We start from the raw sequence: 23,966 nt of genomic DNA, 5'->3' as shown, positions 1-23,966 counted from the left end.
ATCCAAGCATTCTGCTTTCTAATTGATGTCAGTGGGCAGGAATGGTTCCAGAAAAAAACCTCAAAACAAACAAACAAAAAACCCACCACAAAACCACACTGCTTTGTAGTAAAAAACAGATAAAACAAAAGCTCCTCGATCCATCGTTGTTATTGAGGAGAAGAATTGAGGATAGGCTAAGTTTGTACACGGAAATAAGACTTCTGATACCATAAGGATATTTAACAGATAAAGGCGTATCATAATCCAAAGGCTGCAGCCTGAAGCTAGATAAATTGAGAAAAACAAGGCACATGGAAAAAGAAAAATAAAAATCACGTAAATATGGTTACGTATGCAACTGTTAGCCTAGGTATGTGGTAGAATCTTTATAAGCACATATATTTAAAAATAGATCATACTTTTCAAAAAGAGGAGATATAGCTTGCCTATAAATTGGGAATTTGTCAGAAATGACTGAATATCATTTTATCGTCTAGATTATGAAAGAAATCAGGCAAAATAGGACAGGTATTATGACATCAGGAAGGAAAGAAGCTGCCAAGACAGGACCCCCTGCTCTCCCCTGAGGGAGAACGGAATCTTCTCTGGAAGTAGTTTAGTGGGCCTGGCTGGAAAATGTCTCCTCTGGACATGGTCCTGGGCAACTGGCTCTAGGTGGCCCTGTTTGAGCAGAGGGGTCAGAGCAGATGATGTCCAGAGGTCCCTTCCTCAACCATTCTATGAGAAGCTTCAACAGTATCAGGCTGGAACAAGGAGAGAAAAACAGGCAAGAAGCATGAAGCTATAGTCAAGGAAGGCTTCTTCAGCGAAGATAAGATCCTAGCCCAAGTCTCAGTGATGACAGTCAGGAAAAGACTTTTTGAGAGAGCTGGTGGATTCTGAAACATAAGTAGCAACTGAAAGCTGCAAGATTTTCAGGAGAATGGGATGGAAAGACTTATGCTGCAAAGGTACAGTGGACAGTAGACATGTTTTAAAACCTTTTTATTTAAACTATTTCACCTAATAGAGCTGAGCTAGTTCTATTTAAAGAGTTACTTTATTAAAGCTTCTATAAAGTCTACTTTTAGATATGAGAAATCTTTTGATTTGATAAATTCCAGAGTAACATGCAGGTAGCTCCACTTCAAGAATTTGGTCAACATGCTGTCAGCTGCAGAGATCATTGACTTGAAAACACACTGACTATAACAAACTGTCATTCAAAGAGTGCTGGAAAAAAGGGCAAGGGTTTCCTCTTGTTAATTTGTTTTTTCATGTCATTTAGCTATCTTTCCGTTACAGCTGGAAAAAGATGTCATTTAATCTGTGGGTAGCTGACTAGATTACCAGTGGTCTGTCTGGACGTCCTAGATCAGGAACTCCAGCAACCATTGCAGGAGAGGAAAATACGGAATGTACACACAGTAAGGGCTGAAAAGGGATGAGAAAGCAAAACAGAGGGAAGATCCTCAACCATGCTAAAAAAAAATAAATACTGTTTTAACTGCAGCATGCTGTTACAGACTCTATTATAATCCAGATGAGAAGTGAAATCTCATCTTCTAAATAATATTTTTTTTCAGTCTCTGGGTCACAAAATTTTGTCATCTTTGTTATTATTGAAGTTACACTGTTACCACTAAATACAGCACAACCTAGGATCCACAAAAGCCTTTCCGGCAAGCACTATCAGTCTGGTATATTTATTTCTTAATTGTCTTCTCCCTGAGAATGACAGGAACTGTTGGTAATACTTTCTGTTTAGAGTGAAATCCTGGCTTGATTGAAGTCTCTGATACTCCTAGCTCACAGCAACTAAAGAGAGGTCATAGAAACCAGGTGTGAAATTCTGGCCTAGCTGAAGTTTATAGCAAAGCATACACTGACCAGCAAAGCCAAAATTTCACTCTAAATAAAATAACTTACCAACACTTCCTGTGATCTGCAGAAAGACAGAAGCGTTTTATTTGCACTAACTTTCTAGTTCTCGTTCATTCATTCTTTACAGTGGGAGCCTAGAGTGGATTTGCATAGTAGTGATCTCCCACAGGCAACAGGAGAGAACGACCCTGTGCTAAGAAAGCAAATCTGAAAGCAGAGGGTAAGGTCATTAATGGAACTGGTATCAGTCCTGTAGGAGTAAGTTTATTTTGGGAGAAACTAAGAAAAGCAATGACAAAAATTCATTTCTAGGTAAGGATTATTGAAGATGTTAAAAAGTGTTTCATTTTTTAAGTTAACTGTAGTGACTTCTTTTTGTTTTCAGTGTTAGTTAATTAGAAATTAAGTTGATGGAGCTATTTTCAGGGGGTTTTCTCATTGTATTGTTTTAATAGTGAAGTGTATTTCTTTTATTTTCATTTTTTCCTGTGTTGTGGTGTTCTTGTTCTTATTGTTGATAGGTTTTCAGTACATTGTTGTTAAAGACACTTCTCAATTTTCTCAAAGTTGTGAAGACAATAAATAAATAGAAGGTAAATACTACTGAAATATGGGGGAAGAGGGGGAAATTATGGCTTGATTATGTATTTCTTAGGCGTCAAAAGCATACCGCTTGGCTACATCAGAAAAGTAAGATCAAATCCTTAATTCACTCTGATATATAGTCTCTGTTTAATGTCCATGCCTGCTTGCACATGTGGAATGAACCGTATAATGATATTTCACTGTTACCTCAATTTGCTGTTAAACGGAAAAACTTAGAAGACTCTAAAATTGGTAACATCTAAGAAGGAACTGCCTTGCATGATAATCTATGCCGAAAGAGATTAAGTGCATCTTATTTCATCAAGATTAGCTTGTGATTCTTTCACAAAGAAATGAAAAGGAGCCCCATCCATTTGGCTGCTCTAAGTCAAAGGATACCCTAGTGTCTTAATTTTAGCTTCTGTTTCTTTCATTTTATCTTACTGCCTCAGCTCCTGACTGTAATACCAATAAGTAGTTCAAAGACAGAGTAGAAATAAATCACTAAATTATTTTGATGTTTTATTTTTTAGATACTTTAGCTCACGTAGGTGAGCAGTGATGGCCTCCCATGAGCTAAATATCAAAGAATCTTTCCTGTCTTCCACCCCTTTTCCTTGTCTGGGTTTCCTTGCCGTGTCTCTCCAGTCTAGAGATGAACTGTCACTATGCAGGCAAGGCAAAGGGTTGGGGAGTTTGGTGGGACAGTGTGTTTGAACTCAATTAATGGCAATGGCATAGACTGGGAAGTATTTAAAACTTCTGAACCAACTTATGACATGAAGGAAAATATAGGAAGGTGGGGACCTGAGCAGTTATGACTACCTGTCTGTACTCCCTGAGACCATTTAGAATGTAAGCGGAGAACCCCCTTCTACAAATTTTGAAGTTTATCTTTAATATTCTGATAAAGTCACAGGAGTGGAAGTCATCCACTGAAAATACTACCTAAAATTTTATCATCTCTTAGATGATAAAACTAGATTATATTTTAAAAGTATATGCAAACTTTACTGTAGGCCAAGGTAAGTTTGTGTAAATAAAACTATTGAGGACAGCTGCTCTGAATGTAAATGGAAGGGGTTTACATGGATGTAACTGAAAATTCTTATTTAATCATGTCTGCTACAGGCAATGCTTGTGGAATATTCATTTAAGTCCTCTGTACACAGAATTCGACTCATTTAATTAAAAATGCAGACTCACATTGGTTTAAGCCAGTCCAATTTACTTTGTGAACAATTTACATAATTGTAAAAATGTGTTGTAGTAGTGTAGGTCATTTTCGTAGTTAATTTTTAGCCATAAAAAGAATATAAATATTTCTACATATATAAGACTACCTTATCTAAAGGTATCTAAAAGCTGTACTGGTCCTACTAAACAAGTTTGTTTAAACTTGTTAGATGTCCACAGATTCTATAAAACCTTTAGCCAAGCACAGATTCAGTTCAGAAACTTAGCTGTGAGGTTGAAGTTAGGAATACTGTCACAAGGAAGAGAGACACTTGCTGAGAACAATTAATCCCAGACCTGGATTTCCCAAGGAAAATTACACCCTTAATTTAGACATCTCAGGTGCCTCACATAACATGACTTGCATTCAGGTTTCACCACACTTGCTGTTTGGTTACATCTGCAGACAGGAACATAACTCAGTTCTATGATTGCCTTGGCCTAAACTAACTGATACTGCTTAAGCTGGATTTAAACTCATGTTTAAATTGCGTTTGGTTTATTAACTCTGGTCTTCACACTGCAGAAACATGCCAAATTAAGTGAGTTTCTGTAGTCCTTTGTCCTCCTGTAATTGCAGAAGTGTGCTTGGATGTAGACAGCTTCTTCCTTAGTACACTGGGAACATTCCTCCAGCAGTTTGCCATGCTGTACCACAGGCAGCTGTGGGATACACTCAGACGTCCCACTGATTTATGTAGTAAAGTTCAGTACTAGGGAGGACTCTGAAGAAGGGTTGTCAGCTTCATTGTTTGGAACTAGGCTAGCCTAATTTGGCATTCAAACCTAGGCCCTGATTGCAAGAAATACTTCTGTGGGGAAGATAAACCCTGTGTGAAGACAAATGCATACCTGATGCAAACTCTTTTTTTCTGTTACATATTCTTGTACTTACAGGCACTCTATGATTAGTCTTTCTTTTACTCCTGTCAACAACCTTATTTTATTCAGTTTCAGCCTTTTTTCTAATTTTACTCTCCACGAGTCAAATCCTCTGTTGAAGTAAATTTTAAAATTCCTAAAGATTCATGAAGTATCTGTAACAGATGAACAGTTCATTAAAGAAAAAACCCCTGTTGTAAGTTCTGGGAAATGGAACAATATTGCAATAGGAGAGACAAGCTCAATGTTGCTGATGAATGTCTGAGCAAGTCAGTCCTAAAACAGTTTTTGAGTCCTTAGACTTTTTTTTTAATTTATTTTAAAGCATCTGGCCTTGTAGCTTTAATACATGAACCAAAGTTACTTCTTCCCAAATAGGTTTGAAGGCACATCAAGCTATAACTATTCGTACTGAAAAGATTTGGATGAACACAATTTTATTACACAAAATTTTGGATCTTCATGCAAAGTGTCTTCCCCCTCATGCACAAGCAGGACCTAAGTTTGTATTCTTCTCTGAATACAGCCTGATAACATCTCAACAATGTAGTTACCTTCAGTAAAATTTGTATTTTTAGTCTAAGGTCATCTTCCTACCATAAGTTTTATGTTTAAGTACATTCTTTACTATGTATCTATGTCAGATACTACTGCTCTAATAATTATAGATTATATCTGCTGATTTAGACATGAACTCTAAATGCATTTGGATAATATTGCACATGAAAATATAGCCTCTCAAAATAGTTGCAGGATGCCACTTTAAGTTGTTAGAACGTAGTTGGTTCCAGCACTAATAATTGATTCCAGCACAATTAGTCAATGACTAATTGGCAAGATTAAGTTAAGTACTCAGTTAAAATAACCAACAGGATGTATCTGGATTCCACTTATCAGGAAAGGGAAGAAACCAGAGCAGTTCCTAGCTACTCCAAGCTTCATCAAAATGGCATCTTCATGCTAAATTGCTTGGCCTTGCTCCAAAATTAAATTCATCCATTGTGTCCAAACCACATTTGACATGCCAAAAATAAACAATTTAGAGGTTGATGCAAATGTTATGCTTGATACACTACATGGCTACATTTGTTTTAAGAACCTTCCATTTATTTATTTTGGCCTTTTTAGGAGCTAGTGTTTGATTTTTGCATTCCTAGTAAACAGTAAAATTTATTTGAATTGCAATGCATAAAGGTACAAATAGTCCTGCAAACACAGTCTGATAGATTCTTCCTTTCAACTGTCACTTTCTGTTAGTGCACAAATTCCTCGGCTCCCAAAAATACATATATACACAGGGTGACGTAGGATGTTGAATTTCAATATGTATAGGTTAGTAGGCTGTTTCAGAGGGCTTGTAACGGCTAGGTTTTTTTTTGCATGTACTTCTGTCTCACTTTTAGCTGCAGCCTGTAGATGCTGTTGAATTCAGAGGTCTTTTACATCTGAGATCATGACTAGATAGCTCTAGGGAGACATCAGGCTTACATAAATCTGTAAAATTACTGACTTAAAAGTATGATGTTGTTTAAATCCTGAGAATATTTACTCCTAGATGAAAGGCAAATAAAGTATGCAGACGAAGAGATACAGATTAAATACACCCTCAATTTGACTTCGTAGATCATTGTGCCTCTTTATTCAGCAATAAATATGAATAAAATACTTGTCATTTTATTATTTCATCTTTATGTTGCTTGACAGTATTGAAATTGAGCATTAAAATAACAACAGTAAAGAGCTCCGTGTGAACTCAGAATCCTGAATGTGTTAATATAATTGTAGCTACTATGTTGATAAAACTGATGGCTGCATATATCGGTTAATCTTGCGTAGGAAAATTTATAGAAGTTATTTTCTGAAAATTTCAAACTGTTAGTAACTGGACCTAAAAGTGGTTTATTTGTCATTGTAGTATTCTGTTTTTAAATAAATAGTAGTATTTAGTAGTATTCTGTTTTTAAATAAAATTTGGGCAAATGAACTGGATACAAAGGACACAACAGTAGGAGACAGGGGCTAATACTGAGACTTGTAAATTCTTAGACTTGTTACAACTTAAAATGGAATTTTAACTGACATTTCTTGGACTATCTATGCTTTGTCTTCCTGAAGTTTAAAAAAACAAGCATAGACTATTCAGCTTTTTGATCTAAAATAAATTTGCCCTTTAAGCCTGAAGGGCTTACACAGCCTAGTCTATTTGTAGGATCTTAAACTTTGCTGATACCTTTCCTTTGTTCTTCACCTTCCTTTTCCTAACATTTGCATTATATAAATCTTAAATTAACATATTTCACTGCTTTATAGATGTTTTCAGACTGTATGTAGGATTTTAGCATATTCATACAAAAGTATTGGGCAAACACCTGTAATTCCCAGCACAGCTGCCTAAAACCTGGCTTTCATCTTTTCATTATGTGTAATGACTTTTAAAGACATATGGGTACTTCAGTCTAAAAGAAGCCAGATGATGTGCTTTGACTTCATTTGAAAAATCACCTTTCAGCTTTTCTTATCCCTAATCAACTGTTTGACCATGTACTTTTTTCTTGTACAATAGAAAAGCCACCAAAAGGCACGTACTTTCTGCATTACAGGTGGGATGGATTCCATATGAAAGAAAGAAGAGAAAGGAAAACAATGGTAAGTGTTCAAAATTTTTTCTTTGTTGTGTATTTCAAGACATTGATTTATTTACTTTGAAATGTATATATTTTGCATTAAAATGTTATTAAAAATATGAAACATACTAGGACCAGATAGTACTAAACATTACGAAAGATACAACTCCACATTATTTTTTTGAGATTTGGATTATCAGTGGCATTGGAATTGGAGGTAAAGTACAGACTTTTTTTTTGTTGCTGTACTGCATTATATTTATTAGTATTTGTTTATTTTAAGACATGTTATAAAGTGGCAAAGAGTGGAGAAAATGTCTGAGCCAAGACAACTAATACCACAGAAGTATAGTGGTAAGTATTCTGTCTGCATCTTTTTTACGATTGTTTTGGCCGCTTTACTGAAAATCTGAGTGCTTCCTAAGTATTCAGAAAAAGAAGTGGCAATTGGGGTTTTTTAATCTTTTCCTCTCCTGTAGAAGAAATGAAGTGACATCCAGCTTTTCTGTTGGGTTTGCTGCTTAGGAGTGCTTAGTGTGTGTGCACATGCATTTAAATAATTCCTTTTTGATATAATTCTTGCCGAAGTTCCCTCATTTGAGTGACATTTTTGCCCCATTTACATCAATGTTAAAATTTCCATTAACTTCCCAAAGGCTGGGATTCCACCTGTTTTGTCTAAGTTCTTTATAGTTCAGTCTAATGTATTTAAAAGCATTTATATTTTAATTGCTTCAATGGAATGCCGTTGTCATGACCCGCAAATCTTGCAGAGGGCAGAAAGGATCATATGGCAAGGAACAATCCCACATAAGGGCTTATACAACAGAATAGAAATACTAAGCTCTACGTTCAGTGAGAAATAGCATAGTAAGGGGCATTTCAAATTAATGTCCTTTTAAAAAGTTTGTTTCAAGTAAAATACTGCTGCTTCTAAAGAGTTTTGACAAAGTTTACAGCTTCATTCCTGCGTATGCGTTGTCGTAAGTAACACAAGTTAAAAATGTGGGTCTAACAAGATGGAGACAAATCTGTTAGCACCACACAGACAAAAGTGAATTATGCTACTTGGCTGGTTTGGATATCTAATTGTGCCGGAAAAGCAACAAAGTTGAAAGTGAGTGTCGGCAATAAAGAAAAATTTTCTGAAAAAAGTAAGTCTGTTCCTTTGCCCCTCGATTCTCTCACCTTTTTCCCCTGCATCTTGCCTGCAACCGCAGTTGTAGTAAAAGCTGTTCAGTAGTAAAAGCTGTTCAGTGGAGCAGTTCACCCTTGGCACAGGAGATGGAACGTGCTCTGCACGTCTGTGCTAAGTATGGTTTCAAACTTAAATTTCTCTCTTTTCTGCTTCTTGGTGTATTTGCATTGGCTCTTGCCTGGATCTGGGTCTAATCCTGTCTTCTGTGTGCAAGTGCTTTAGCTAAACTCTGAGATAGCTGGAAAACTATGTTACTGAAAAGATAACACGGGTGCTTCAGCTCATATCATTAGATTTTCTAGTACTTCCTGGATACAAAGAGGATGAGACAACGTATAGACAATGTTTTCTCTGGAGTGCACCAGTAACCGTTTGCAGGTGAACAAGAGTGCAAGTGGTTGGGATTTCTAAGCTGTTTATGGTAACAGAGATGTTTTGCCAGTTGTGGCTTTGCTTCTTACATTGCGGAAGGCAGAAAGAGAAACCGTTTTTTTGGCTCGTGACAGAAGTTTGTGAACAGTAAGGTTTTCCTTGTTCCCAATTTTCATGTCACTAGACGTTCAAGACCATGTTCATTAATGCGAGCAGTGTTGTCCATAAACACGTATGCTGGCAGTCCGTAATGTCAAGGTCCTCAGCTAGTATAAATCTGTGTATTTCCTTTGATTTATGTGAACTGGCATAATCCTGTTCAGTTGAAGATCTGGGCGAGAGTACAGGAAGTGTATGTGTTAGCCAGGGAAGGTTCTAGTAGTTTCTAATTCTTCTACTTACTGCTTTCCTACGGATGTGGGGTGTTTTGCAGTTGACATCATCCAAATAGGTATTTTTAATTTTTTATTTGGAGTGTCGATATCTCGGTAAATGGAACAACATCCTTGTTTTAGGGCTTATGTTTCATTATTGCGTCATAGAAAATGAAGACCCAGTTTGGATCTGGACTTCTGAGCAATACTGAAGCTTTGAGGGACAGGATGAACTGATTGTATGTGCAAAGTGTTATGCAATTAAAATGTTTAGCTCATTCAGAACTTAAATTAGTTGAAATTAGTAAGACTCTGTATATTCATGTAACACAGCTGAATCCAGATATTTAGGGCATGTAATATGAAGTAAAACAAAAAGATTTTAAGAATTTTGAGGCTTGAAAGAGCAATGAGAAATGCAGTTCTCTTCAAATCAAAAATGATAATGCTTTTCACCAGGAGCAGAGCTTTTACAAAGGGTCTTTCAACTGAGGATCTCACAACTCTGCTTGGAACACTGAATTAGGGCTCAACACTGAAGCCTTTATCACATGAACCATCTGAAGGGGAAGGGAGTGCCCTGATGATTTCTCAGCTGTGGGATTGGGCTCTTGCACCTCGCCCTGCGAGGTAAGACAGCTTTACTTTCTATAATTTACAGAATGAGCAAGCAAGAAGTGTGGCTTGCCTAGTTACACCACAAATCTGTGGTGAAGTTGTGGAATAAAACACCCTAGCAGACATGTACGTAAGCTGCAATTTCATCTTTCTGTCATGATTCTAAGTTGGGAAGAACAACAACTGTTTTGAAATTTAAACCAGAAAGTTAATCATGTCTTTCCATGTGATTTGTTGGTTATCCTGGCTAGTTATCTTGGTTGAAATGAGGAAACACTTTTCAAAATCTGTTGGGGGGAGTGGGGGGGTGGGGCAAAAAGCTAACCCTATGAATTTTCTGACCTGAAGACCAGTTGGGCTAAATTGCTGTTAAGCTAGTAAATTTTCATATAATAGTCACCACCTTCCTTTTTTTCCCCTGTCAGAATGATTCTACTAGAAAAAGATAAAATACATCTTGGATATATATATAAATGTGATATGTTTAATTAAAACCCTATTCTGTCTTCTGTGTATCTATTTCTGGTCATTTTACTTTTCTCCGTCCTTCTATCTGGTTTACATCTTTAAAATGCAATACAGAAAACTGCCACAAGCACACTTGGAGAACCTGAGAAAAGTGCAGTTTCGCACATTCAGATGACAGCCAGCGGCAGTGCTCAATCTCATCATTTCATCACAGACAGATGATATTACAGTGCAAGAACATTCAGGTTTGTAAATGATAAATTTTTAAAAGGCAAAACAAATGTCGGTAATCTGCTGTGCTTTGCAGCATCAGTGCCATAAATAGGTGCACTCTTGGTTACTTGGGTGGCTGATCTTTAAGTTTATGTTAAAGTATATAAAATTAATGATGTGTGATAAGTGATAAAAGCTAGTTTCTGGCGGTGTGCTAATGTACATAATTGGTTCTTTACAACTAGAAACCAGATACTCTTTCATTCATGCGTTCATACTTTGGCAGTTTAATTTATGGAACTGGGTTGTTTGGTGTTTTGTTTTGTGGGTTTTTTTTTTTTGGGAGGGGTAGGGGGAAGGAGAAAAAAACATTTCTTACATTGTTACTCGACTTGGGATATACAAGTATGATTATGTAAAATCTGTGTCTGGGTGGCTGTTAGTCTTCTCTTGCAGAGTATTCTGTGCTCACTGAGTGGGAGGGTCACACTGTGTGAGACTAATAAGGACAGAGCTGCATCCCCCTCCACCACTCTTTGGAGACTCACTCCAGCAACTCCTCGGCACTACAGCAGCTCTGTACAGGCATTTTCAGTGCTTCTGGGGGGACATACTAAAATAAATATTAAAGGTAAGCAACTCATTATTTGTAGTCAATTGTCTAAACATCTCACACGCACACACACACTACAATATTCCTGGCTCATTGCGTGGTGGGTTTGTTTTTTTTTTTTTAAAAACTGCCCTTCAATTTATCACTGATTTTGCCAATATTAACTATGTCCTATATAAACATAATGTACACAGTAAGCTTTTAATGCACTGTAATTAGTCTATGCTGTAGGATTCCGCTCACGATTATGTAAATACATTGTATGTGTTTGTGGGAGACTATAAGTAAATGCTAAGATATGCTAATGAAACAGTCCTACTAAATTTGCAGTAATTTACGAAACCGATTAAACTGTTGCAAATGGCCACAATGCTGAGCGTGCCTATTAATTCTATGGATATATTTACATTTAAAAATCTACCTATTAGTGCGTATCATCCTAATTAGCATGCGTATCGAGTGGCCTCCATCCAGTTAGTTGAAACACGCTTGTGAGCAGCGGCACGGGTGGGAAGCGCGGTAAATGCCCTCCAGGGAGGGGGAACCCGCGCGGTTCCGCAGCTCTCGGGCAAATCCCGGGGATGTCGAGCCGGAGGCGCGTGGTCCCGGCAGGCTGGCGCCAGTGCTGCCGTGCCGGCCCCGGAGCCCACCCCGCTGCGGGCGAGCAGTGCCTTCTCCCTGCGGCCCCCGTCACCTGTTCGCCCCGTGCAGGTGCCGCCCGGGGCCGGCGGCGCTGCCCTGCTGCCGGCCCGGCCCCTCGGCAGCGGCCCGGCGGCAGAGGGCTCCCGCCCTCGCGGTGGGTGCTCGGCCCCGCTCGCAGGCGCCGCCGGCCCGAGCGGGCTCCCGGCCCCGCTCGTCCCCGGGGCTGCGGAGGAAGCGTCGGCGGGTGCCTGCCCCCTCGCTCGACTCGCCGGGGGCCAGCCGCTCCCGGCCCCGCGGGCGGGTTCCGGAGAGACGGGACGGCCGAGCGAGGGGCGGCGGGTAGAAGCCCGGGAGCGAGGCGCGGAGCCAAGCCAAGCGGCGGGGAGAGCGGGGCTCGGGCAGCGGGAACCTGCCCGGGCCGGCGCCTCGCCGCTCCCCGAGCGAGCTGCCCGCTTGCCTTACCGCCTGGTCACCCGCCTAGTGTTTTAAACCCTCCGTCCAGCAAACCCAACTCAATCCAAGAGAAATTAAACTGCCAGTACTGCCGTGTTACAGCCTGAGCTGCTGAGGGCTCGGGTCGCTCCCGCCCCGCAGGCTCCGGGGCGCCGGTTGTGCGAAGGAGCGGAGCCTCCCGAAGCAGCCGGCGGGAGAGGACCCGAACCTGGAGGTGCGTTGGCAGGGAGGGGGTGGCGGTATTAGTGATTTCATCGGCAAGAGCCCTTCAGAAAATGAGACCTCTGGAGCGGCGGCTCTAGTGAATTACTGATGCCTGCTTGTAAAGCAGGTGCAGGAAATTAAATGATAATGTTATTTGAGCATGTATTCACTTTGCTGCTGTTGGGGAGGCTGGAAAAGTTAATGATGGTGTAGTTGCTGTCAGTGCATGTGACTGATGGAATAGCTCTGATGATGAATAAGGTGCCTTGCGAAAATAATTATAAAAATTCCATCTTAGGTATGTGATTTGCTTTTCTTACAGGAAATGTGATTGGAAAAATATTTGTCATTTTCTGTGTTTCATTAAATTCACGAGTATCTATACATTGCAGTTGGTTTAGAAGAAAAGCTGATGCTGCCTTTAGAGGACAAAAGATATGTTGTTGCAGCCAGACTGTATTTCTGTGAGATTTAAATTGTAAACTCAATACAGGCTGCTCAGGCACTTGTGTATTTTGCAAGGCAGAGAAATACCGTATTTTGGTTTCTTTTGCGCCTAAACTGAAACAATTGCATGTTGTCCTTGTTCAATTTGAAGACTACTTTAGCGGTCACTGGCAGTGTTGTGACACCAAACAGTTTAGCTAATATATTTAAAATAGAAAACCTGGGAGAAAAGTAAAAGAAAAATAGTCATTACTAATGAAATTAAAATTTTAGTGCCTTTACAACTAAAATCTCTGAGTTAATGTTTCTAAGGTGTTACTTCTGAGTTTATTGAAGAACTAAAGGAGTATATTTGTCATTTATTTCTAAATTTACATAAGTCTTTTTGTAGTTCCTTACAACAGATGAATGATACACTTCGCGTGTGACTAGCGACTTCCTCTTTTCTTTACAGTTAAGAAATTCTTGTTTGTAGTTTTCTGATGGGGTGAGGGGAAAAGAATAAGAAGATGTTGTTCTGAATATGATTACTTTCTGTTTCAGATTTGTAGCTGATTGTTCACATGTGTCCAGGGGGAGATGAAGCACATTGGATCCTGCATAGTTTGGCTTTGTATGGCAGTCTTCCTCCTCCTTCCTGTTTCTACTTCAGTGGCTGTCAGTGACCAGACAGGTACTTCCATTTTTCTTGCCCATCACAGACCAAAGGCATAAATCTCAGTACTGAACAAATTTGAACAAATAATGACAGTACGTGGAAAATAAGCAGTATGAGCAGATAAAATTATATGAGACTTTTTAAAATCTCTTTCTTAAAAAGTTTAAATTTGAAGCAGTTCCAAAGCAGCCTTTCTGTTTCCCGTGCTTGGAAGATTCATGTTTGGAAGCAGTTGTTGTTCCTAGGAGTTTTGTTTTGTACTTTCTCAACTTACCATACAAAACAAGATTCTAAATCGGAACTTGCAAAACTGTTGTGAACAAAATCATGTGCTTTTATTAGAGCAGATCAGTGATCGCATTGACATAAACAACCTTGTGCTCATGTTAACTTCACCTGAACTTAATCCCCAGACCAGGTCATACGTTTCACAGATGTAGAGTTAGACAAAACCTTGTACCTAAGAAGACAGGGGAAAGGAATATAGTGATATTGTTTAACTTAAAAGCTGTTAGCCATCTTCTGCAAATTTTTTCGTACTTCTCTGTTTTCTTCTTTCTCTTCCTGTCCACGTGTTACCTAGCTCTCTCACTTAAACTCTACATTGACTCTCCAGAGTGTGGTAAATTCTGTCTTAAAGGCATGTCACGTGTGCTTGTAGAATAAGGAATTGTCAGTTTTCTAGAACTGCTCAGCCTCAGCACATACCTCAACTTCCTAGAATTTTCCTACACTTATTAGCAAGGAGAACAGGCTTGTTGCTATTTAAATAGAAATAAAAAGAGTTCTTTTTCATTAATTTTCTTTAGAAAATGAAATTTATTTTTAGTAATGCTGTTTTTCCAGAAACCTGATGAAAGATAATAGAAGCTATACATATAAACAACTTTGAATCTCTAACACATTTGAAACTCATGCCCAAGAAATCTAAAAAGTCAATGACTAGGATAATAATCCTTTTATTACTCCTGGAAACAATAAATAGTAATATTTAATAAATAATAAGTGTAATGTGTGGGCTCTAAGGTAAGAATAATGTGTTGTGAAGAGTCTGAATTTAAGCCAAAGATGTTCTTGCCTTATATTTTTAGGGCAGCAAGGCTAAGTGCTGTACTGATTAATTATTCTTAACCCCTGTGAGAGAATGACCCTGCATCATAGCTGTGCAATCATTCTCTTCAGCTGTCTGAAAGCAGGAAAATAGGTTGTCTTCTCTGTCATTGCTAGCTGGTGGATTGTAAAAGGGAGACTTTAAAAGTGCTAAAAGGCTGTCAGTGCAGAAGGTCCCCTAATAATATAAATGAATAAATGGAAACTTGAAAAATTTTAAAACAATATTCCAGGAAGCATTGTCTCTTTTCTTTTTATATATATTTTTTTTTTCCTGATGACAAGATGTCTTAGTAAAAGGTGGACTGGTCATAGAAGATGTGGCAGATAACTGCTAATAAATGGTGCATCTGAACTGTACATTATGTTCTGTTAGAAGTTTGTGACTAGGCAGCCAGCAGGGTAGTTGCAGTTTTCCTTAACCTGATTGCCACAAATGAATCAAATATGGGTCAAATTGAACTGCTGGGAAGAAGAGGAGAGGTTGAAACTCTCCTGAGAATAACTGAGGGTGTGCAATTGAGAGAGGCTTCTGCAGTTTGAGGTGATAAAGGCAGATGGTGAGGAATAACAAGTAGATAGCTGCCAACTTGAGCAGCTCTGCCAACAGCAGGGAGTAGGCTCAGAGTGAAGCCTCAAGTTGGTAACAGGAAAGAGACTCTTCTAGAAACTGAAGGGATGGTTACTGTCCAAAAAAGAAATAAAAGTTATAGACAAGAAAGCAGGAGCTGAGAAAGAACAGACCCTGTGATGATGCAGTGGTAAGGGGTACAGGTGTGTCTGCAAGCCTTTTGTTCATCTGCCCCATTCAGCTGAACTGAGTACTCTGTGTTGCAAAGTTGTCTCATTCTAGTTTGATAATTTGTATGCAACTAAGTCTGTTACAAATTGGAAATGTGCTCACTTCAAGAAGAGAGAAATATCTAACCTTCTCTTTTTTTTTTTCTTTAATTACCTGGCTCTTTCTTGGGCCTTTGTTCTCTCCCATGTACCAGTTCCTTTTGGTTTTCTTCCTTCAACAACATATGCATAGTATTTATTTCTCACTATGCTAATATGAAAGCTTTTCCAGCAAAGCCCATTTAGACAGGATCTTGGATTATTGTATTTACATCCTGAAATTTCTCACCTGATCTACTTGAGTCTAAAGGAATGGCCTTCAAATGCAGGGAAAAGTGTAAATTAAAGTTAATTTGAAGGGGGGACTGGAGGGGAAGAAGTGTGTTAGGGGAAGGAAATCTCTTGTGCAAGAGAAAGGATTAATTGTATGCATATGTAGGGGACAGTTTTCTGAGCTGGCATTCTGAATATACTTTGGAACTTATTCATTGGGTCAATATTGTAATAAATAAATATCAGTCCTGGAAAAAAATGTCAGAGAGTGACCGAGTATGCTGGATCTTCTCAGAGCAGTCCTACTTAGGCTCTGAATGTGTACCACTAACCACACTAACCATTAGATTCACAACAAGGATTTCTTTCAGTTCTCACTTGTCCAGAAGTTTTGATGTGCTAATCGTTCATCAGAAGGAAGCACTCGCTTCTAATGACAGAATTGTCAATTGCCAAGCCACTCTCCATCATTTATCAACAGTACTGGTTAACAGGGGAGGTCCCGGATGACTGGAGGCTTGCCAAAATGACGCCCATCTACAAGAAGGGCTGGAAGGGGGATCCAGGGAACTACAGGCCTGTCAGCCTGACCTCTGTGCCAGCGAAGATTATGGACAGGTTCATCTTGAGGGTGCTCACAGGGCACGTGCAGGACAACCAAGGGATCAGGCCCAGCCAGCACGGGTTCATGAGGGGCAGGTCCTGCTTGACCAACCTGATCTCCTTCTATGACCAGGTGACCCGCCGAGGGGATGAGGGAAAGGCTGTGGATGTTGTCTACCTGGACTTTAGTAAAGCCTTCGACACTGTCTCCCACAGTATTCTCCTGGAGAAGCTGGCGGCTCGTGGCTTAGACAGGTGCACTCTTCGCTGGGTAAAAAGCTGCCTGGATGGCCGAGCCTGGAGAGTCGTTCGTGGTGAATGGAGTGAAATCCAGCTGGCTACCGGTCACAAGCGGAGTCCCCCAGGGCTCAGTGTTGGGGCCGGTCTTGTTTAATATCTTTATCGATGATCTGGATGAGGGGATTGAGTGCTCCCTCAGCAAGTTTGCAGGCAACACCAAGTTGGGAGGGAGTGTTGATCTGCTGGAGGGAAGAAGGCTCTGCACAGGGATCTGGACAGGCTGGATCGATGGGCCGAGGCCAATTGGATGAGGTTCAAAAGGCCAAGTGCCGGGTCCTGCACTTTGGCCACAGCAACCCCAGGCAACGCTGCAGGCTTGGGGACGAGTGGCTGGAAAGCTGCCCTGCAGAAAAGGACCTGGGGGTGTTGATTGACAGCCGGCTGAATATGAGCCAGCAGTGTGGCCAAGAAGGCCAACGGCATCCTGGCCTGTATCAGAAATAGTGTGGCCAGCAGGAGCAGGGAGGTGATCGTGCCCCTGTACTCGGCACTGGTGAGGCTGCGTGTCGAATCCTGTGTTCAGTTTTGGGCCCCTCACTACAAGAAGGACATGGAGGTGCTGGAGCATGTCCAGAGAAGGGCGACGAAGCTGGTGAGGGGTCTGGAGCACAAGTCTTATGAGGAGCGGCTGAGGGAACTGGGGTTGTTCAGTCTGGAGAAGAGGAGGCTGAGGGGAGACCTCATCGCTCTCTACAACTACCTGAAAGGGGGTTGCAGAGAGGTGGGTGTTGGTCTCTTCTCCCAAGTGATGAGTGACAGTACAAGAGGAAATGGCCTCAAGTTGCACCAGGGGAGGTTCAGACTGGATACTAGGAAAAATGTCTTTACTGAGAGAGTGGTGAGACACTGGAACAGGCTGCCCAGGGAAGTGGTGGAGTCACCCTCACTGTAGGTGTTCAAGGAACATGTGGACGAGGCATTGTGGGACATGGTTTAGTGGGCATGGTGGTGTTAGTTGATGGTTGGACTTGATGATCTTACAGATCTTTTCCAGCTTTAGGGATTCTGTGATTCTCTGAATATAGCAAATCTGTAGGAGAGGTTTCAGGAGTTCTCCACAATCACGTTTTTGATCTGACTTAAAGAGTATTTTCTTCATGTTTTCAACTTACATTTTTTTATTGTTGGGAACATTTGGTGTTGGAGCACAGACATGAGTTCTTTCTGTAGTTACACATGAAATTCTAATTTGATCATTCCTGAATGCTTCATATTAAGAATATTAATATCAATATTAATACTTTGTCTCTTTCCCAGATCACTGCTGTTTTTTCAACTTTCTTTTACAATTACTGTTTTTCAAAGTCACTTGATAACCCATGAAAAATGTAGTATAAACAAAGTCCTGGGACTGTCAGGCATGGTGAATTTCCATTGCCTTTTGACGTGGAATGTGTTGTGAAAAGTGTTGGCTCTAGATCATAATTTTAGATAGGCATTTTAACCCAAATACAGTGAGCGGTTTCAAGTATGCAAATCGGTTCAGCTTTTTGGGTTTCATGTTTTAGTGCGGCTAGATACTTCTCAAAATCAAGATAATGGCTCTACAGTAACTCATATACAGTGTATTCATATTCTTAATATTCTGAATATTTAAGGTTGGATCCACAAACTATTGTTAACATTGCAGTGTTTAAGCAACCCTGCCACCCTTGGATTCCTTAACGTAGTTAAATATGAAGTCTTCTTGGGCAGTGAATAAGGAGCTTTAGGTATCTATAAGAATGTGGTTCATGAAAGCCTGCACACTGTGGAAAGCCACTTCAGATAGTGAGTAAGCAGTATGTAAGAGAGATCCCATACCACAAAGGGGAACGTTCTCAGCTACACACATTCTCCCAGTGTGAAGCCTGTAAACTAGATCAGCCCGTGTTGTTTTGGGTTTTTTTTGGTTTTTTTGGTGTTTGGTGTGGTGTTTTGTTTTTTTTTTTTTTTGTAGAAAGGTAGAGAAAGAAAAAAGCATCAATTCCTACAGCCAAGATACTCACCTGGGATATCACAGAATAGTTTGGGTTGGAAGGGACCTCTAAAGATCAACTAGTCCAACCCCCCTGCAATGAGCAGGGACACCTTCAACTAGATCAGGTTGCTCAGAGCCCCATCCAACATGACCTTGAATATTTCCAGGGATGGGGTATCTACCACCTCTCTGGGCAACCTATTCCAGTGTTTCACCACCCTCATCGTAAAAAATGTCTTCTTTCTATCTAGTCTGAATCTACCTTTTTCTAGTTTAAAACCATTACCCCTTGTCCTATCTCAGCAGGCCCTGCTAAAAAAGTCTGTCTCCATCTTTCTTATAAGCCCCCTTTAAGTATTGAAAAGCTGCAATAAGGTCTTCCCTGAGCCTTCTCTTCTCCAGGCTGAACAACGACAACTCTCTGAGCCTTTCTTTATAGGAGAGGTGTTCCATCCCTCTGATCATTTTTGTGGCCCTCCCTTGGACCTGCTCCAACAGGTCTGTGTCTTTTCTGTGCTGAGAACTCCAGAGCTGGATGCAGTACTGCAGGTGAGGTCTCACAAGAACAAAGTAGAAGAGCAGAATCACCTCCCATGACCTGCTGGCCATGCTTCTTTTGATGCAGCCCAGGATACGGTTTGCTTTCTAAGCTGTGAACACACATTGCCAGCTCACGTCCAGCTTTTCATCTACTGCTACCCCCCAGTCCTTCTTGGCAGGGTTGCTCTCAATCCCTTCATCCCCCAGCCTGTATTGATACCAGGGGTTGCCCCAACCCAGGTGCAGGACCTTGGACTTGGCCTTGTTGAACCTCATAAGGTTCACATGGGCCCATTTCTCAAGCTTGTCCAGGTTCCTCTGCGTGTCATCTCATCCCTCAGGCATGTCAGCCGCAACACTCAGATTGGTGTCATCTGCACACTTGCTGAGGGTGCACTCGATCCCACGGTCTGTATCATTGATAAAGATGTTAAACAGTACTGGTCCCAGTACGGGCCCTTGAGGGACACCACTTGTCACGGATCTCCACCTGGACACTGCCATTGACCACTACCCTCTGGATGTGACCATCCAACCAGTTCCTCATCCACCAAACAGTCCACCCATCAAATCCACATCTCTCCAATTTAGAGAGAAAGATGTTATGGGGGACCATGTCAAAGGCCTTACAGAAGTCCAGACAGATGACATCCATTGCTCTTCCCTTGTCCACTGATGTAGTCACTCCATCATAGAAGGCCACTAGGTTGGTCAGGCAAGACTTGCTGGCTGTCTTGAATAATATGAAGTCCTGTTTTTCACTACCTACTCTTCCTCATGGGAGAATCCAGTTCTCCAGGGTCTATCGTGAGCATCCTAATACTTCAGTTCCGTTGGTATGGATTTCTTAATCCCATCTACCAAAGCTGTTATGTTATTTCTGTAACCATCTAAATAGTCACCAGACTTGGAGTTGACTTCTTTCCTATATCAACAAAGCTGTAGATTCAGTCTCCTTCATTCTTCTTGCCACCCTTGTCTTTATTAACATGTATACTGTAATATAATATGATGTGGTTTACAGAGTAAAAAAGGAAAACAAAAAAAAATCACACCTGATTTTCTGGTACCTTTATACATGACGCTACAGGTGTATAGGAAATCTTAATTCTTGACCCTATTTGAAAGCAGCCCAGCTGGGTGGGCTTATCTTAGGTACAAATACCTTTGAGGTAGACTTGTTGGATGTCATCACTGACCTTTGCAGGTATGTCACACACTCTGAAGAAGTTCCCTATGCCTATAAATTTATGAAGCCTGATCCAATAAGAGTGTGAGACCAATCCTAGCTAATACGGGTTTCTGCCTGAAGCTTGAGTCCAACATAGGATGTGGGCATATATTAGGTGGGGCTTTGCTGTTTGGCCACGTTTATTTGGCTGCTCTTGCTTACTGATGGGAAGTTTGGTGCCTTTGCAATGTGCACGTCAATGGTGTTAGATGGCAGCTGAAAACTTCACCTGAACATAAATAATTATAAAGTAGCAGATAGGTACTTGTAAAGTGAATCTAGCCATTACAGGTTACACTTGATCTGGAGGAGCCAAGAGTGCTTATTGGAAGCTACAGTTCCCAGTCAGGAAGCGCACACAAGAGATGTCTGTAAGAGTGAGACTTAAGCATGCACCAGAATCTCCTCTGTCCTCATTTGCACGGAAAGGAAAACTGGGCATGGGGCCTAGATGGAAGCTGCAGTGTGCTTCAACAGGTGCCCTGATCATTCCAGGAATTCAGAACATGCCATTGCATGTTGCAGCAGATACATCTCGATGCAACGCCTTTAGTTTTTTGCATAATGCTATTAGAAAACAAAAAATAACCTTACTAGCATCTTATTGGAGAGACAGAAGAACAGTGATCTGTGATATATCTGCTTGATCTGTATAAATACATATTTCAAAATTATTAGTTTGATTTTACAATAATAACAAGTTCCTATGCAGAGCTCGTTGATTTCTAAAGATTAAGGTCTGTAATTTGTCCTATGGATAGGTGATTTCATTAATTTACAGGTGTGTGAACTTGAGTTTTGACATCACCATTTTAATATGAATTGTTGACTTCCATCCAGACAGACCCAGTTTTATCATCTGCAGAGCAATCTAGTGTATAAATGTAAGCTCACTCTTTTTACTGCTTCATTAGTTTTATAGTAATGTATTCTAACAGGGCAGGTAGGTGCATGGTTTCCATGCCTGGATTAATGGTCAGGGTTTGTCTTGATCTTTTTCTTTCCTGAGTGTCTTCATGTAGATCTTCTAATTCAGCTATCCACAGGATGAATGGGTAAACTGTCTGTATTGTCTCAGGCCAAAGAAAATTTAAAGATCTGCCAGCAGTACTAAAAATCTTGGAAGAGGCTAACTTTTTACTGTACATACTGTAATTGTAAAAAGAATTCTCATCGGTCTATAGCAATGAAAGTTGTCAGTCTTGGTATGGAGAGGTTTTGGTTTTAATATTTTAGAGTTTTGCCTTAGCTCTCTGGTAAAAAGAATAACATTGGGTTAAAGGAGTGCATCAGCAGCATGAGATAGAAGATTCATAGTAACCCTTTCAGTTCTTCTGGGCATATGGAATACAACCAAGTGAGTGACACTTAAATGGCTTGTCTATGCTGTGACTGTTATGCCACTGATAAAAATAGATCCACAGTCCAGTCTGTGGCATGTAAGGAATCGTTGCTATCATCTGGATAACACAGAAATTAAGGCTTGAGTCTTTATTTGGACTTGGAAGAAAGTGGCTGGGGGAAATAAGCTAAAATTCCCCAGTCTTTTGACACTCAGCCCTCATGTAGATTAATGCTGAAAAAAAAAAAAGCACAGTTGTGTCCCAGGTTCTCTAGAGCTTACTATAGCACTTCAAGGTAAAATCAGCAATAAGTAGTATCTGTCTGCTCTTATAATAAGTACTGTAAAGTAATTTAACCAGAAAGGGAATCTGCCCTGTAGTCTTTGTTTTTATATATATATTAAAAAAACCCTTGGTTAGAAAACACACAGATTCAAGAAAAATAATTTGTCAGTGTACGCGTGACATGCGGTTGCAGCTTCAGCCGTAATAGGCTTCCTTTATCCTAACATATTTATTATAGCTATACTTGTATAAATCTACCATAACCACATTCATTGGTTTAGAGTGGCTATAGATAAGAGTCTATAGTTTAATAATCTGTATAAGTGATTGAAGGCTAAGGTTTGTAGATTAAAGGGTATCTAAGGTCAGCCTGTTTCTGTCCTGTAGTGTGTGTGTGTATATCAAATGGTCTATTGAAATTGCTCTGTTAGTATCTAATTCCAGTGAATGCTTTTCACAGTACCTAAAACTCCCTGCAAAAATGAAAGATTTCATTTCAGTTTCAGAGTTTTCAATACGAATATTCTTTATAGTTCGTCTCTTCTGGGGAAAGGGAAGTTACAGTGTTTCTAATGCATATGTTTCATCTCATTTGTCATGAAACTTGTATCTATCTGTATTGGTAAATGCATGTATATACACATATTTATATATATATATGAAGGAAAAAACCAATACATTCTCTTAGAGTTTTACAAATAAATTAATTTATGAGTGATGCTATTTGTAATCGTAGATTGAAATTTAGATGTAAAGGACATGGAACTCAATGAATCTTATGAAAAAATGTCTTCCACCCAGTCTGTTCTTTAAACAATTTACGTAACTTTTATTAACTGTGTTGTCAGGAGGTGTCTTTATATCTTTATTATATAATTTAATATCACTTTTACTGGTTATTTCCAATTGGCCATTCTTAATCCAGATCAAATACTGTAACACATTTCATAGAATTTAAGAGTTTTGAAGGCTAATATGCTTTCTACATTACTACAGAATGAATGACAATTTTCACATGCTTTAAGACTACAAATATAGCTATTTTGAATGCCAACTTTCAGTCTGGATGTTCTTGTAAATCTTTTAAAAATAGATGATTTCCAGGTTAATGGTAGGACATTCCTCCTTACTTTTTTCATTGAACTGACACATCAGAAAGCTCCTCAACCTTCACTGTTCAGCAGTTTAGGATATACTTTGGCCATCTTTTTAGTTGCGTCAGCTCAATATGGAGCTCTGTGCTTGGTAAGCACATGGGCCAAATCCTGCTTGTCATCTTCTATTTGATAGTTTTATTCGGGTTTAGCAGGGCTATCTGCAAAGTTTGTTAAAGGAAGAGCCCTATTTCTGACACACGCACAAAGGTGACATTTCTCTGTATTTGCTTCTTAAAAGTGTGTATTCCTGTGTATATATTAAAGAAAAAAAAGACAGGACTTCATGCAAGTAAGATACTGCATATTAATAATATAGTGTTTGATCTAAGCGTTCAGCTAGATTTAACCTTAGAATTTACCATGTTCCAGATTTTGGAACATTCTGCTTGTTTACCTAAATACTTTGGTTCAGAATTAATCCCCTGTAAAGCTGCTTAATTTTCAACCTTTTTTTTTTTTTTTAAATAAAAGTATTGCTTACATTGTTTCTTATATGATATGATTATATCCTTGTTAATCCACATTTTGAAATTACTGTTCACTGAAGTAACAATAGATTATTGTCATGGTAATCAAGCATTTATGCTTTATTGTTTCATGTTCATTAATGGGGGAAAAACATATTTTCTAATAATATAGCCAGAAATACACAAAAGCCTTAGAACAAATGTTATTGCTTTATAGACTAATTAGATGGAAAGAGCTTAGTAAGAATTTAGTGGTTTTCTTCTGGTTATATTGTTCATGTGAGCTTTAATCATAAGCAGCTGAGTTGAAATGTGATAAAATTTGTATCTGTTTATATTATTAGAAGTGTAGTATGAAATCTGAAATACCGTTGCTCTTATTTAGATTTTGTAATTTTGTTTAT

General features: G+C 39.6%; 1 protein-coding gene across 1 annotated transcript in view; it reads left to right on the top strand.

Annotated features, from left to right (window-relative positions):
* Nucleotides 1–13,374: 13,374 nt before the first annotated feature.
* COL19A1 (collagen type XIX alpha 1 chain) overlaps nt 13,375–23,966 on the top strand; it is a 201,151-nt gene continuing 190,559 nt past the window's right edge. Inside the window, exon 1 of the mRNA XM_059829068.1 lies at nt 13,375–13,468. Within this exon, the coding sequence (XP_059685051.1) occupies nt 13,375–13,468 (94 nt within the window). The remainder of the gene's footprint in view (nt 13,469–23,966) is intronic.

This window comes from Gavia stellata, chromosome 2, assembly GCF_030936135.1.
Source record: "Gavia stellata isolate bGavSte3 chromosome 2, bGavSte3.hap2, whole genome shotgun sequence".
Taxonomy (NCBI): domain Eukaryota; kingdom Metazoa; phylum Chordata; class Aves; order Gaviiformes; family Gaviidae; genus Gavia; species Gavia stellata.
Note: the sequence above shows the minus strand (reverse complement) of the source record. Positions and strands in the feature narration are given on the sequence as shown.